Below are 16,877 nucleotides of genomic sequence, written 5' to 3' on the forward strand. Positions count from 1 at the left end.
CAAAGGAAAAAAAAAAAATTTTGAAGTTTTCCACATACTTGAAGAAAGTTAGAAATCTGAACATATATGTTTTATAAATATTTTCTAAAAATCTACTTTACCTGTACAACATGTGACAAAGTTTGATTAACTTGAATTGTGAATCATTATTATGTGTTTGTGTATTTATGTATAGGATGTGGGTTTATTTCATTTAGTTGATGGTGCATATTTCATTTCCTAGTTTTCTTCAAAGACAAATTTCAGTATTTCATTCTATTTTTTTTTTTTTTATGGTACACCTATTTTGTTTTTAGCTGTCTTATGTGCATTAAGTTCAACTGATAAATAATCCAGAAATTTGCACAATTCCTCCATTAAAATTTTGTTGTGTACTCACTGAATATTAGCTAATAACTCCTTTTCTGTACTGATGTTTAAACAAAATTTCAACAGTTTTAGATTTTGTTGAATTACCTGTAATTAGATTTGCTTTGAGACGAAAATTATAAAACAGATTTGGCTAAGAACCATTTGTTAAAGTGTGTTCCAAAAATCACATTATTATATTGATAAATAAAAAAGAGTTGTTTTATTAAACCAGTCTCATTTTATGATTATTTAAGAATTTAATTAAAACACATACTGGGTGTATTTTGGCTAGAAATATAGTAGCAAAATGGCTAAATATTGGTTGATGAGGATTAAGTGATTGACATGGTAACATTTTAGTCAATAAAATCTAGTATTTTAGTTAATATAGAGTATTTGTACATGTTCTAAAAATCTTAAACACCTTATAAACAAAATAACAAAAATTAACTAATGTAAAACTATCCTTACTTTTCCAATATTGGTGTTGTCTAATGCAGCATCTATTTCATCAAGGACAAAGAATGGTGCAGGCTGGAAGCTGAAATGATAAAATATATTATAACATATAGATAGATTGTGCTAGGTTTAAAAGAAAAATGTAAGTGTATGCAAGAAATAGATAGAAGAGACTTTAAACAATTAATTACAAATAAAAAAAGAAATTATGTTTTCTAATGTACCATATTAGAGTAAATTCAAATTGTAACAAACTAATCAAATCAAAGAGAATGTATTTGCTATTTAATAAACCTTTTAATAAAAATGTAATATTTATGTGGCTTTTTGAAAGAAAAGAGAGAGGATATAGAAAGCTATCTAAACGCTCCAGACAAATTGTCACTCTCAGTTACTTCCCAATTATTCTGTCAGATGTTACCATCCTTAGAAAATTTTTATGCCAAGTACTCTCTCATAAAGTATAACACCAGAACAGAAAGCCATACAAAAGAACTAACCTGTGGATGGCAAATAACAATGCCAGAGCAGCAACAGTTTTCTCTCCACCAGACAAATTGTCCATTGGTCTAAAACGTTTTCCAGGTGCAACACAATTGTAGTTTACACCATCTAAATAAGGTTCTTCAGGGTTTTCGGGACCAAGAAACGCTTGGGCACTAGGATTTCTTGAGAGAGCCTACAAAATAAAAGTACAAATAAATATATATATTAAAACAAAAAATATAAACTAAAAGAATATAAGAGAGATTCTACAATGATTTACTCTTAAATATTTCATGTCAGGGAAAATAAAAGTGGTGTTTGATGACAGTATATATTGTAAAGATATATTATCTTTGTTTCTTGTTGCCGAGTTTTTTTACTTCTTCCCAGAACAGTCAGGTACCTATCAGTCCTTTGGTGTAACAAAACTTTAAGCCATGAACCCTTCATGCATGATGTACCATTTACATTCTGAGAATGATGACCAAGACAAACCTGTCATATTTTGCTCTTCATTTGAGCTGTAAACTTTTGTGTTGATATTTCAGAAGATAACAGCTTGATTACTAGGTCAACTCTTCTTCATAATGATACAATCACAGCAAATACAGGTGCAATGGTTACCCACATCAACTCATTTAAGGTTCTTTGGTGTTCTGAATTTTCCATACAAGTGAACAGTTGTGGATAGAATGCTTGATTATGGAGTAAGTTAGGTATTTTTTCAATGAAAATCTTCAACCCTGCAAGGAAATATTGTTCACTCAATGCTACCTGATTCAAAGATATGACTATTTTAGAATTATTGAGACTATTGCTTATAACATCCCATTGACTAATAATTGCCTGCATATCTAATGGAGCCTCTGCTATGGTTGGGACAGATAGAGGCTTTTCACCTTGTTTAACTTGAAATTTTGCAGTTTTTAACAACTCACTGATGTACTGTAATTGATTATCAAGGTGTTGATCAAACTAAAATCAGATTCTTTGTCTGATTGAATTTTCTAGCAACTTTGGGTTGTTAATGGTAATGACTATATGAGGCTTGTCAAAAGGTAACTACGCTCTTTGTTTTGTCAAATGGTTAGATACAACTATAGAATTTTTCAAAACACTCCACTATCTGCATAGTATGATACCTTTTCTCCATGAAAACACATTCACCAGACTTAATGATCTTAATACATTATTGCAAAGAAAGCAAAACATGGTTGTTGATTGTGAAGCATCTATCATCACCTTTATTTCTCAATTGACATTGTATAAGATAAACTTATATTGGCTCCAAAGTTAATAAGGCTTATGGTATCATCTAAGAATATTGAATTTCTACCCCAATCTATGAAAGCATTTGAAGTTGATTTTGCTTGCTTTCTCAATGGCTATGTAATAGTTGCCAACATCATATTTTTAGCTGGGGAAATTAGTAAAAGTTTAGGTAGATGCCAAACATTGAAATTCCGTATATACTTCTTAAAACCATAAATATCAAATTATCATCTATACTCATGTACATAAATGACAAAAACATTTTTAGCAGAATACATTCAATGCCTTAAGCAAAAGAAGTATCAGAAGATAACTAAGAAATACTTTACCTTATAGACTTCATCAATCCTTGTGGCCACGTGATCAAAGCACACCATAAACCTGTCGTACCTTTCTTTGCGTATTTTTTCAAAATTAGTCTTTGCTCTTTTGGCTCTCTTTCGAGCATTTTCAAACTCTTCAGAGGTCTCTTGGAATCTTTCTCTGACTCCATCAAGCCTTAAAAGAACAAAATAAAATAAATACTGATAAAGTAAAATAAGAAACAAAATTGTAACAACCTGTACAGATTTTAAAACAAGATAAATGAGTGTGTGTGGGTCTATATAAAAAGATACACACATGTAAATTACTGCAAACTTACTTTTCCATTGCTTTCATATTTGGAGCATTAATCCGTTGCAAAGTGGACTGCATATCAGACACACCTTTGTTTAAGGCATCTTGAGCCTTTTTAACATCATCTGGGTGATCCAGCTAGAAAAGATAAGTGTTGGGAAATGTTAAAAATAGGAATAAAAAGATTTAAAGTTGATAGTAAAGAGGATAAGTTAGAATTATAACAGGTTTGGGTGAAACTTTCTGGTAACTACACAAAAATTTAAAACTTTGAGTATATTACATATCAGCAAGAGAGCTTTTATGCAGCCACTGAAGTAGCAACCATATCACTTTGTAATAACCCTAGTCTTAAAAACAGGGGAACAGATGGTCTAATATAGACCGAGATACATAATCAATTTATCCAGACTCACATACACAAAATCTTACACTGGAATAATTTTGATTAAGAGTTTATTTTATCAAGGATAACCTGGCGTTAAACAACAATAACCTGGAATATATCTAAACTTGTGTCCTCAAAGCCATGGAATGTTCTAATATATATGTCTTCTAGTATAGAAAACATTCACTAAAAAACTATCAAATATGTCTCTCAGTAAATAACAGCAACAGATTGTTGAGTCATATGTAAGTGATAGAATGTATGTATAAGTACTTACACACAAACATATTTTAACAGATATGCCTTTCTATCATCTGGAATTTGTAAAAGTGCAAAATTAGAATAAATTTCTCAAACACAGAAAGTATGCACTACAACATAGTAAATTGTTTGAAGTTAGAATGTGTTACAGAAAAACTAATAAATTATTTCTTTAATTCCTTATTAGTAAAAGATCCTCTTTGGTCATGAATGACCATGGGATTGCACCAAGAAAGTTACCCTCTGAGGCACAAGTCCGGGCAAAGTTGTTTATGAAAAAGACCAGCAGTTGCCCATGCATGCCAGTCTCCCCTCTCCACGCCACTGATGTTATCCAAGGGAAAGGCCAATACTGCTTGGCACCAATGATGTTACAACTCATTTATACAACTGAGTGAACTGGAACAACATGAAATAAAGTGTCTTGCTCAAGAACACAACACACAGCCCAGTCTGAGAATCTGTAGTTTCCATGATCACTTGATGGAGAAGGGACTGGACTATCGCTGAGCAGTGGTTCATTAATTCCTTACTACACCTACTCAAAACATGAATTTTGTGTAGGAATCTTAAGTTAATTTTGCAGTTTAGTTTATAATGTCCAGAAAATGTCACAATTTAATTAATTATCCATCTTATTATTACAAAATAATTAAAATAATTTCCCACAAGATTTTCATACTCCTGATAAGACAAACAAAATTTACCTCCTTTTCTTCCTCATCAAGCATACTATAGTCAATTTGTATACGAGCTTCTCTCTCATAGATTGCTCGTGAACCTTGAGATTCTCGCGCATTGCTGTCAGATGTACTTTCATCATTCTGGCTAGAAGTATCATTTTCTTGACTAATGTCATCCATAGAACCACGTTTCAGTGGCAAATGAACGTCATCCATCTGAAAAATGTCAAGTTGGAACATAAATATATATACATATATAAAATTCAGGGGAGAAAAAAGATTTTCAAAGTTAACCAAGCATAAATTCTACAAGAACACAATATATTTAGCTCCTTACTGAATCAATTCAACCTCTTCTGCTTCACATACACAATCTGCAATTCATTTACCAAAGTTATACTTTCACAAAATGTTTGTAGCTGGCTGTAGAGTGAACTCTATCAAAAGTAAAAAATCCTACAAATATGATACTAATTCCTTTTCACATTTACCATTAAGTAGAGAACTTTTATAATGCTAAGGATTATCAAAAGTTATCAAAAGACATTTTTTCCACATGCTTATGAGTGAATTCTAATATTGTAAGACAGGAAAGTGGCAGAATCATCAGCAGCATTTTGTCTATCTTTACGTTCTGAGTTCAACTTTGCCTTTCAACCTTTTGGGGTTGATAAAACAAGTACCAGTTGAGCATTGGGGTCCATGTAATCAACTTACCCCCTCACTGAAATTTCTGGCCTTGTGACAAAAATTTGAAATCAATATTCTGACCTGTCAAGCCATGTGAAATCATAGTCATAGCCAATGCCAGTGTCACAGAACCGGCACTTGTGCCGGTGGTGCATAAAAAGCACCCTTCGAACTTTAGGCCACACAGAGGCAGTGACAAGTGACTGAGACCTTTGGCAATATACTGTGCTTGAGAAGATCTGTCAAGCCAAGTGAGATTGTAGTCATGGCCAATGCTGGTGTTTTGTAACTGGCATACGTGCCAGACCCACTACAATCTTGAAGTGGTTGGCGTTAGGAAGGTTACCCTGCTGCAGAAACCATACTAAATCAGATTGGAACCTGGTGCAGCTCCCCAGCTTTCAGTCAAACTGTCCAACTCACGTCAGTATGGTAAATGGGCGTTAAATGATGATGATGACAATGAAAGAAACTGATGCATCAACATACCTTACAAGCTTTTAGCAAACTGTGCCGATCTGCTTTCTTCTGTTCAAGTTTTGTTTCTATGGTTCCAATAGATTTTTGCCAGGTTGATATTTCCTTTTGTTGAGCTGACAGACGTTTGCGTATCTCATTCATCACATCCTCTATGTCATCAATTTGTGATTTAGTTGTAATCCGCTGCTGCTTATACCTTTCTTGACTTTTCATAGCTTCATCAATAACCTGAAATGTTTGCATTAAACTTTTACTAGTTATGTCATAAGAAGCACTATTACACACCAATTTGTAAGTGGTTTGTAAGATACTTTTTTTCTTCACATTTATGTATTTGTTTTGCAAGATTCTTCATGTGAAATTGTGTTGAAACAAGATATCTTTATATTTGGGGATGGTCATCTTTTGCCAATTAACCACATGCACTATATACTTGTTCTTCACTTCAACTTTATTATTATTCTTATTTTAATGTCCTTTGTCTGAAATCTTTCATCACACATCCTGTGACCTCTTCAGTGACTCTCCATCTCATGCGTCTCCTATTTCAGACAAGGGACACTAAAATAAGAATAATAACAAAGCTGAAGTGAAGATCAAGTATATAGTGCATGAGGGTAATTGGCAAACAATATGACCATCCCCAAATATGACAACATTTTTTTTGTTTTCATTTCAACTGTCTGTTCCAAAAAAGAGTAAATAATTTCAGCAAGTTCATTAAAAATATTTACTGAAATGATGAAAGTACATAATTTACTAAACAGTGATATCCCAATGACTGACATACCAGCAACGGAGACGCACTGGGAAGGCAATTGAAGAAACAAGTTTTGAAAACAGCATCAAGAATTTTAGCATAATTAAGGATAAAGTTAACTTGAATAAGATGCACTTTTAGGTTTGCAACATGGTGCAGTTCTACATACCATAAAATAATTTTAAGAGAAGTTTATAGCTAAATTTAAACCACTCCATTTGTACAGCTAAAATGGGATATTAACAAAATCACTCTCTCCAAAGCTTGGTGAGCGCAAAGGAAACTACATGAACAGCTCTGCAAGAGCTACACCAACCGTTTATATAGGAAAAAGGTTAATCACACAGTCAAGAAGTTTGCATTGCAAATACATGGTCCAGAGTTCTATTACATAGCAAAGCATCTAGAACAAATGTTTTCTAGCAAAGTAAACAGTTGGCTAATGCTTTCAATAAGATTTAGTAGTTTATGTATATACATGTGAGAAAATGGCTGATAAACTGGTATGATATTTATTCCACTTCAAATGCAAAAACATTTCCATGTTACTGTTACCATCAGAAATAGCATGACTGATGAGAGTCAATACCATTCTATTCGCCATGAAAGAAATTCAGAGAGCTGGTGCTTTCTTTGTGGTAAAGGTTTTTCCATCTCCATGAAATAGGCAAACAACATAAGTCAGGCGCAGTTTCAATACTACATAGTAGTAGGACAAAGTGAATGTGAACGCTCTAAGTGTTAGAGAAAAAAATAAGATGAGAATGATTCCTTGCATACATCATGTAGCATGCAACTGAGAACAAAAGGTGGTATTACTAGCAGAGAATTAAATGACATCAATAACAGAAAACATAGAAAAGAGCACTTGAGTGGGCTAAACAAGGTTTATGTTATAGTTTAGCTCTTTTGATTAGTACAAAGGCATTTTGAAAGGGGGGGGGGGAATCTCCCTTACTTTCATATGTTTCTGCTCATCATTCTTCACTTTTTCTAATTCTTTTTCATCATCTTTCACAGTTTTGTCCCATTTTTGTACATTTCCTTGAGAGACAGAATAAAAGCTTTGTTAGCTACAATAGTTTTCAATTATACAATATAACATAAATACATCAGGTAATTTCAATATGTAAGACAATTGTCTCAATCAATTATTTGTGAATTACATAATGATGATCTATTTAATTAACACCTAATTATAATATCAAGATTGATTTACCTATTGTATCTCGTGATCTTTCAAATTCAATTTGATTTTGGAGCTTAAATTTCTGGTTCTCAAACTCTAATCGCACTTTGGCCCTCTCTTCTTGCACTTGAAGCTCACGTTCTTCATATTGTCTGAAAACATGAAATAATGTAAAATGAAAGAAAAATAAATAAAAATAAAGAGGTACAAAATAAGCTTTTAATTTCTATTTTATGACATATTTTAAATTTAATATGCAGTTATATATAAATGAAAGTATATAATCAGAAAAGTAAGATATTGTTTCGTTAAAGAATTAAAAGTTTCCAGATTATAACATACTCTAAAGTGTCTATGTCTGTTTGCCTTGAAACAGCATCAACATTTCTCAACAAATATTCTTCAAAACTTGCAGAAAAATTCAAAATCTTTTAGGAATAATGCATAAAGAAAACAACTCCCAGCTCTGAGGTTCTCTGGGATAAAACAGGAAGACTGATGGTTAAAATGGAGTGGTAAGTTCTACCCCATCTCTCTCTCTCTCACACACACTTTCTCAATCATCTCACTCAGATGACACTATACAGACAATATATAAGTAACACTAGATATCAAGATTCTTCAAAATGTTACTAAGCAGTCTCAAATATCATGGAAAGAAAAACAATTTATATTTTATTTCACATTGAAATTTGTGTATAAAATACTGAGATGGTAATTTTTATAATGTTTTAGACATTATGTGTGTGTGTGTATATATATTCACACATAATTTAGTGTCCGTTTTCCATGCAGGCATGGGTTAGACTCGTGATTCTCAATGTGGGGCATGCATAGGGTTATGTTGTGTACCTTTTGTACACAATGTTTAGTATACCAATAAGAGAAAGGGGGCAATTCGAGAATGAGTAATTAAAAAAAAAATTCTTTACATCCCTTCTGTGGACAATTTTATCAAATGTTTGACACTTTAGAGACAACAGGTCATTTTCAACATTCTGATGTCACTAAAGAGAGAATAAGATTATTTCCTTCAATTTGGTGGTATGTGAAAACATGTAGGTAATTACAAACGCATGTGTGTTTGTGTTTGAGTGTGCGTGTATGTAGTATAGAACTGGTCAGTACTGAAAGCAATACCATCTTAATTTCCTATACAGAAATGAACTGGAGACAGACTTATGTAGTATTTTTTATGTGCCACAGGCACAGGAGCCAGTTCAGCAGCACTGGCAACGACCTCGCCTGAATGTTTTTTCACATACCACCGGCACAAGTGCCAGTAAGGCGATGCTGGTAACGATCAGATTCGAATGGTGCCAGTCAGCTGCTCTGGCAGTGATCATGCTCGGATGGTGCTCTTAGAGCTCCACTGGCACGGGTGCCAGTCATCGAATTTGCAAATTTGATTTGATTTTGATTTCACTTGCCTCAACAGGTCTTCACAAGTAGAGTTTAGTGTCCAATGAAGGAAAGGTATACATAAGTGGGCTGGTTACACCCCTGGCATAGGCCATGGGTTATGGTCTCACTTGGCTCGCCGAGTCTTCTCACGCACTGCATATTTCCAAATGTCTTGGTCACTAGTCACTGTCTCGGTGAGGCCTAATGCTTGAAGGTCGTGCTTCACCACCTCATCCCAGGTATTCCTGGGTCTAGTTTTATGAATTCAGCAAAAAAGGTAAGGAAAAACTTCCATCATTGATACAAAGGCTTTTGCTGCTGAGAAGATTCACAGAATATTTTTTGTTTCTTTTTGAGCATATTTTACTAAAGTTTATACTGAAATCTTTTTGAACGAATGTGTTATATCACATAGATTCTGAATATACAAAATTTGAAAGGGAGGGGGTGAATTTGGGACAATTCATCGGAGTCCACTTCAATTAATCTTAACTTTCAAGAAAATGAATATTTTAAATGAAATTCTCTACAAATATACCTCGTACTATGTAGATTCCTAGGACATAGGAATTTTGGGGGAAAACAATTGAAGGCTATTTTTGAGAACAGTTCCCCACTCGTGGGTGTTTCTGAACAAGTTGCCCATATTTGTTTCATTTTCTCCGTTTTGTGCATTTGTGCATCCGTAGTTTCTACTGAAGCAACAAACAGGCAATGAAGCTCTCACCAGAATACGTGTTATGCTAAATATAAGGGCTAATGGTCTGGTACACAGAAATATGTTAAGACAACTTATCTGTTGTATACAATTTCTTTTTTTTCACTTTAAGTAAATTCCCAGGTAAACATTTCTAATAATAAGACAGAAGACACCAGACGCCAAATAAGGAATATACATGCACAGTTAAATATAGAAGTGTAAAGCATAATTTGTTACATATTTCTATAATAAACATGATATTGAATGGAATAATTCCCTGTTTGAACATTTTTAATTGTTTTCCCTCAAAATTCCTATATCCTCGGAATCTACATAGTCCAAGGTATATTTGTAGAGAATTTCATTACAAAATATCCATTTTCTTGAAAGTTAAGACGAATTGAAGTGGACTCCAGTGAAATTTCCTAAATTACCCACCCCAACCCCTCCTAAAACACTTTCCCCACCAAAATTTTGTATGTTCGGAATCTACATGATATAACACATATTCGTAGATAATTTCATTAAAAAATATCCTTTTTTCTGAAAGTTATGATCATCCAAAGTTGGGTGCACAGAAATCTGTAGTTATGCAGATTCAAAAATACATAAAATGAGTAGTGCAAGTAAAAAAAAGTTTGTCATTATTCAGAGGACTATTTAAAATTTAGATTTATATCCGCTATCCACACTAAACTGTCATCAAGTAATGGGTGAAAAACTCAGATTGTGTGCATTTTCCCAAGTCCTCTCCCCACCTCTCAGAAAAGATTTTCCCACAAATTTCTTTATAATCGTAATTTATGCCAATTGAGGTTTTTATATAAAATTTCATTTAAGAAAAAAAAGAAGTTATGAGGGAAAACCTCAGATCTTGTGAATTTTCCGCCCCCCCTCCCCGTTGATTTCCATGCATATTTTTCATATTCGTTTTCTACACATTTTTTTTTTACATCCGTTGAACTATTTAAAAAAAATTTTGAATTACAAAAATTAAATATCACAAGGGGGCATCAGAATTTTAGAAATGATTTGGTGGGGCCTGGCCAAAAATCAGTTGGGAATCACTGGGTTAGACAGTTTGACTGGGACTGGAGAGCTGTACCAGGCTCCAATCTGATTTGGCTTGGTTTCTACAGCTGGATGCTCTTCTTAATGTCAACCATCCCTGGAATGTAGTGGGTGCCTTTTACATGTCACCAGCACTATCCACGGCTCGACATATCTTCTCAAGTACAGCAAATCGCCAAAGGTCTCGATCACTTGTCATTGCTTCAGTGAGATTCGACAGCCTAAGATCATGCTTTGTCACCTCATTCCATGTCTTCCTGGGTGTACCTTTTCCACAGGTTCCCTCCATAAATAGATTAACATACATATATATATATAGGTATGTAGTTAAGAACTTCTTGACCATGTGGTTTAGGATGTTATCCAACTGGTCATCTTCTATCGTAGCCCTCACCAAGCAAAGCCTTGGGAGTGGATTTTGTAGCTGGAAAATGAAAGCCTGTTGTGTCTGTATGTGTATTGCTGCTTCCTTGTCTTGGTGCTGTGTGATACTTGTAAATGGGTGTCACTGTCATACAACACAAGAACGTGTAGCCATGGGGAAATATCACCTTGCCTGGATGTAGGTGAGGGTTTAAGACAGGAAGAGCAGCAGCTGATCATAGAAAATCATCCTCAATGAATTCCGTCTGACCCATATAAAACTAGGTGGGCATTAGAACAAAGATGACAGAGGTGATGATGATTACATATGTTTGTACACCTACTTTCAAAAGATCTCATTTGGTACAGCAAACCATGTACAAGACATGTTCTAAGAGAGGTTTTATCATTTGGCTGTTTCTACTTAGCCCCAACCTAGTATAAGCCAAATTTTTGCACCTGGACAAGACCAGGTGCCTTAGCTATCACTATCGACTGGAACTTATTTTGCAGGTAATAGCAACACTAATGTTATCTGATTTAAAGTATTTAAGACTTAGTCAATAGAATAAATACTTGTAATTAACTTTGTACAAAGATAAGATGTAAAGTCAAAACTGGTAGTAACTGAACCCCAAAAACAAGAGCCAACAAACTAAATGCCACAAAACAGCTGGTTGAGCATCAACTCTACTACCTACTGAACATGTATTATTATATATGCTTTTAGTATGTAATACAATTTAATAACAAGTCCATACGTATTGCAGATCAAGACGGGAAAGATAACTTCCCTTTGCAAATGCAGACAGGACACAGATGTGTGTCGATAGCCAGCTGGAGGAGATGTTCTCCTGGGGCTAAAAGCAACAGTAACATCCACCCTTAGGAGTCAGCCACATTTAAGTGGCAAATATACTTCACCTTACAATTTAATACTTTACTACTTAAAGATATGTAACCCTAAATGTAAAATTACTACAATATATCATGCACATAAACATAGAGAGTAAAATGATTTCAAATTTTGGCATGTGGCCAGCAGTTTTGGAGGAATTGCATTGACCCCAGTGCACAGCCGGTACTTATTTTATTGACCCCGAAAGCGAAACTCAAGCAAAATTTGAACTCAGAATGTAAGGAGGGACAAAATCCTGTTAACTATTTTGTCTGGCCTGCTAATGATTCTGCCAGCTCGCTGCTTTAACGAGTAAAATAGAGGGCTTCCTATGGAGAGGAGCTACATAATTTTAATCAGTGAAATTAAACACTAAGGACGTACATTCAAAGTATGCTTCTGATATAATATTTCCATATATGAAAAATAAACCCAATATTATTGACCACTGGATTACTGTAGAAGAAAGTATGTGAGTCAGGTTTAGTAAATTTTTTTTATAGAAATTGCCCCCACTGACATAATTTAATCTATTCACAAACCTTATGTTGTCAACTTTTATCTGTAAGCAAAATTCTGAAAATACTTCATCTTCAACATTATTCATTTTGGTCTCCAGATCTTTGATTTTGATACCTCGCTCAGTCATAACACGATCAATTTCTTTCATACGTGGCTGTAAAAACAATGCAGAGAGTAAAATAAAAATAAAATCTGATATGACATTGGATTTTTAAAAATAAAATGAAGACTAGTTTTTGAAAAATATTATAAGTATTAAAAAATGTTTAACTCTTTCGTTATTGTATTTATTTTGAGATGCTCTGTGTTTCTTTCAATTACTTTAAATATAACAAAGAATTTAGTAAAATAACTTAGTTATCATTAAGCCAGTGTTAGGAATATAAATTGTGACTAACGTTTAGTGGAAGATTTTAATTTAAAACTTATGAAAACAAGATATTTGTACTCAGAGCCAGAGCCAGTTTCAGCCAGGTTGGTAATGAAAGGGTTAATGCAAATCTGAAATACGGAGTATACTCCCATTACCTCAGTATTGAAATACAGTTACTAAGAGGGTTCTGTAATAAGGAGATACATAAATTCTGTTTGGGGTTAATATCGAGGTTTTAAATGTCAATATACTTCTAGAGGTTCAGCTTTAACCCTTTAGCATTTAAACCAGCCATATCCGGCCCAAATGTTCCAACTATTTTATGCTCCAACCAGCTAGATCTGGGCTCTCACATCCATTCTACAGCATTATTCTAAAAATATGCAATCATATCATCAAAATTTCAAAGCAATGACATAATGTATGATTAATTCAAAACTATGTGAATCAATAAGCATTACATTTAGCAGAATAATCTGAATGCTAAAGGGTTAATTAAATATTTAGGTAATATCTAAATGTATATTAAACAGCAGGTGATTAACATCCTTATATATATCTATAATATAATGGAGAAAACTACTTATTAATTAGGTATGTGGCAGTTACTAAAAGAAAGCAATTATTAAAGGTTTGACCATCTGAAAAATTTTTTTTTAAATTCATGTTCCAAGAAATTTCCTGCAATTTCAATTTCTGAAGTTTATTAAATATTTGAACTAGAAGTTGTTCTCTAATTTAAATAGTCGTTGCATTCACTGCAGAGTAAATTTAATAGACAATATTAATTCATTGCAGGCGAAATTTTCCATTTTCATTAATGATAATTACCTCCACTTTAGCGAAGGCAGAGGTATTGTTTGCAGTCGTGTTTGTTTGTTTGTCCATGAACAAGATAACTCAAGAACCGCTGGATGGATTCAGATGCAACTTTCAGGGATGTTTGGCCTTGTGACTGGCATGAACTGATTAGATTTGGGGGATCGACCCAGTACTGGACAAGGATTCTGGATTATTTTTTATATTTTCTTTACTTTACATGTAAAGTTTCACATAGTTCTCTTGTACACACACACATATAGACACATATACTCACACATTTTCAGTGTTCGATGTTACCATGCACCAGCATGACCGCAGCCACTTGGCTGAAACACATAAATAAATAAAATCCTATTCCCATTGTACACACACACACACATGCAAACATAGCTCTCTTTTACACACAAATATACTCACACTTCAAACGCAATTTATCGGCTTTTTCACTCCTTCTTTTGTTATTCATCTACGACCCCTTCCTTTCTCATTCACACAATGCACTCTTTGCCATTTATCTCCTCTACCTTCACCTCTCACTCTGGCTCTATGCACCCTTGTATGTGTATATCGTGTATGTATATGCGTATGACTATATCCTTATGTGTTAAGTGTATACATTTTTTCTATTTATTTTATTAAACCCTTTTTTGATGTCCTTCCCAAAATTCTTCATACTAATGAGAATGACAATGCATAAATTTAATTATAATTACTATGATTATAATTTTTTTCTTACATATTTGTATTGTCCTTTGAAACGTGTGCATGTATTGAATCCTATTTTGTATCAAATCTAATTTTGATTCAACATCTTTTTCTCCTCCATTTTTCTATAATTGTTTATGGCATATTTATACCTATAACGATATTTTTCAACTACTATTTTCATATCCTTATTACTTGCTCTGGCTGCTTTTTATGAATATGATGAATCTTTATTAGAAATCATTCTTTCTCTCTTTTTGGACCTCTCAAAAAGTTTGAATTGTTCTTTTTTGAACTGATTTTTTTCACACATATCAATTTGCTTATTATTATACTTTATTTTAATAAGTAAGAAGTCGATTTCTAATAAAATATTTAAAGATGGAGAAGATGAATTTGGAAGCATCTCTTGTTTAATATGTATTCATTTCAAATTTTAATTTGCTATTTGCAAAATCCACAGTTTATTCTTTATACATTATGTAAAAAAATTACTTAATGAATGAATGCTATTAGACAAAATAGATGTAAAACTATGAGGCTTCCACAATATAGTATACTGATATAATTTTTTTTAGTAAGAAGTGATTTTGTTGGTATGGCTGTTTTGGAGCACTATAAGCCTTACAATAATAACTATGTAATTGCTGCTATTTCTAGTAGGCTAAATGTGCTAGGGTTACTTTGAAGTTACTTTAAATTACAGATATATTACAACTACGATAAATTACTGAAAGAAATATTTACTAAGCAAGTGAGAATTTTTATAAATTGAAGTTTTCAATAAAATTTACTTTCTGATCTTCCTTTTATTACTGAATATTTCAAGTTCACAAATTTAAATAGTCAGTACAAGATAGTTTGGCATTCTTTCGTTTGAACCTACACACTTCGTTAATTTCAGTAAAAGTTTTTATTTATTTACTTTTTGCATGCCGTTTTCAGCTCTATGTATTTGTAGTCAGTCGTACACGCACGTGTTTTTTCTATGTACGTTTGTATACATTTGTGTGTGTGAGAGAGAGAGAGAAAGTGATATCAAGGTGACACACACTCTCTCTCTCTCTCTCCCACACACACATCCATACATTTTCACTTTAAAACAAAGGTAAATAAATATAAAATTTTTATGGAAATTAACTAAGAAAACCAGCTCTTTATTTTGGCATTTCTGGGGGTTCAACCCAAAGAATGCTGATAGCTTTTAACAAGCTTTTATTTATATGATTTTTTCATTTCATGTTTATTTCATTCATTGTTTTCAATGTTCTCTCTCTCACACACGCACTGTAATATAAACACACACACACTCCAAGTTTGACTAGCAGAAAACTGCCCGGAGGGCAGTCTTCAGCTAGTTATAAATAAGGAACTAAATTACTTTTACCACTGTATTACATATTTTTTTTCATGTTGACATGAATAACAAGATAATTCTTTTAAAAAATTGGTTACTACTTATAATAACTGGTGTAGTATGGTTTGTTCTCTAACATAACCATCCAACTATGAAGTAGAAGTATTATATGATTTGAGCTAAGCAGACTGAAGTAAGTAGAATAATGTTTTGTCTACAGCAATATTTTCAAAATTAGGTTCCATAAAATAAATTCTGTGAGATAAATTGCCTTTAAATAAATTCTCAGAAATTTTTTTATAAAAAAAATAATATTCAATATATTTTTAAATAATTCATATCACTTTTTTTTAATATGAATAAATTCTCTTTGTATCCATAAAATATAGGAGAGGTTCTGTAATTTTGGAGAAATTGTGTAAAGTGTTTTCAGGACAAAATAAATTTGACAGACATTAGTTGAATTTTAATTTGAGACCTAATGATTTAAAATTCTCATTGTTTTGTTCTTCAAATCCTCATACTGAATCAAGTGTAGTAACAATAATTATATAAATGTTACGTCCTAAAGGAAGTGGAAAAGCAAAAATCTGTATTTATCAAAGCTGGGGACAGTGGCAGTCAACAAGAATAGAATAATCACAGAAGAATGTATCAATTATGAAAATTATAAGTAAACTGCTGCAATATTAAAGTAGCTCACATAATATGTTCAGTGACAAAATTAGAGAAATATTTTCCTCAGTTGCAGAAACATGAAATATTAATGCTATATTAAACAAATAAACTTACCTCAAAAGACTTCAGCATATCATTATACGTATTTAAATCTCTTTCATTTTGAGTAAGTTGTTTATTCAACTGAAAATAAAAGAATATAATTTTTTAACATGACTGATATCCAGTAAAATCAATTCAATAACAGAATAAATAAGGTTTTATATTGATTCTTAGCATTAAGACACAACTGTTAACTTGTATAGAGGATTAGTCTACTGAGTTAAAAAATTCAATACATGACTGGA

The 16,877-nt window shown here is 32.8% G+C and overlaps 1 protein-coding gene across 1 annotated transcript in view; it reads right to left on the minus strand.

The window, feature by feature from the left end:
* LOC106869447 (structural maintenance of chromosomes protein 1A) overlaps positions 1 to 16,877 on the minus strand; it is a 56,124-nt gene that overhangs the window by 3,007 nt on the left and 36,240 nt on the right. The window contains exons 17-26 of the mRNA XM_014915197.2: positions 16,645 to 16,713; positions 12,616 to 12,749; positions 7,668 to 7,789; positions 7,407 to 7,492; positions 5,698 to 5,916; positions 4,543 to 4,734; positions 3,212 to 3,324; positions 2,898 to 3,066; positions 1,311 to 1,489; positions 823 to 892 (exon numbers count right to left, since the gene is read on the minus strand). Of these exons, the coding sequence (XP_014770683.1) occupies positions 823 to 892; positions 1,311 to 1,489; positions 2,898 to 3,066; positions 3,212 to 3,324; positions 4,543 to 4,734; positions 5,698 to 5,916; positions 7,407 to 7,492; positions 7,668 to 7,789; positions 12,616 to 12,749; positions 16,645 to 16,713 (1,353 nt within the window). The remainder of the gene's footprint in view (positions 1 to 822; positions 893 to 1,310; positions 1,490 to 2,897; positions 3,067 to 3,211; positions 3,325 to 4,542; positions 4,735 to 5,697; positions 5,917 to 7,406; positions 7,493 to 7,667; positions 7,790 to 12,615; positions 12,750 to 16,644; positions 16,714 to 16,877) is intronic.

This window comes from Octopus bimaculoides, chromosome 4 (assembly GCF_001194135.2).
Source record: "Octopus bimaculoides isolate UCB-OBI-ISO-001 chromosome 4, ASM119413v2, whole genome shotgun sequence".
NCBI classification, from domain to species: domain Eukaryota; kingdom Metazoa; phylum Mollusca; class Cephalopoda; order Octopoda; family Octopodidae; genus Octopus; species Octopus bimaculoides.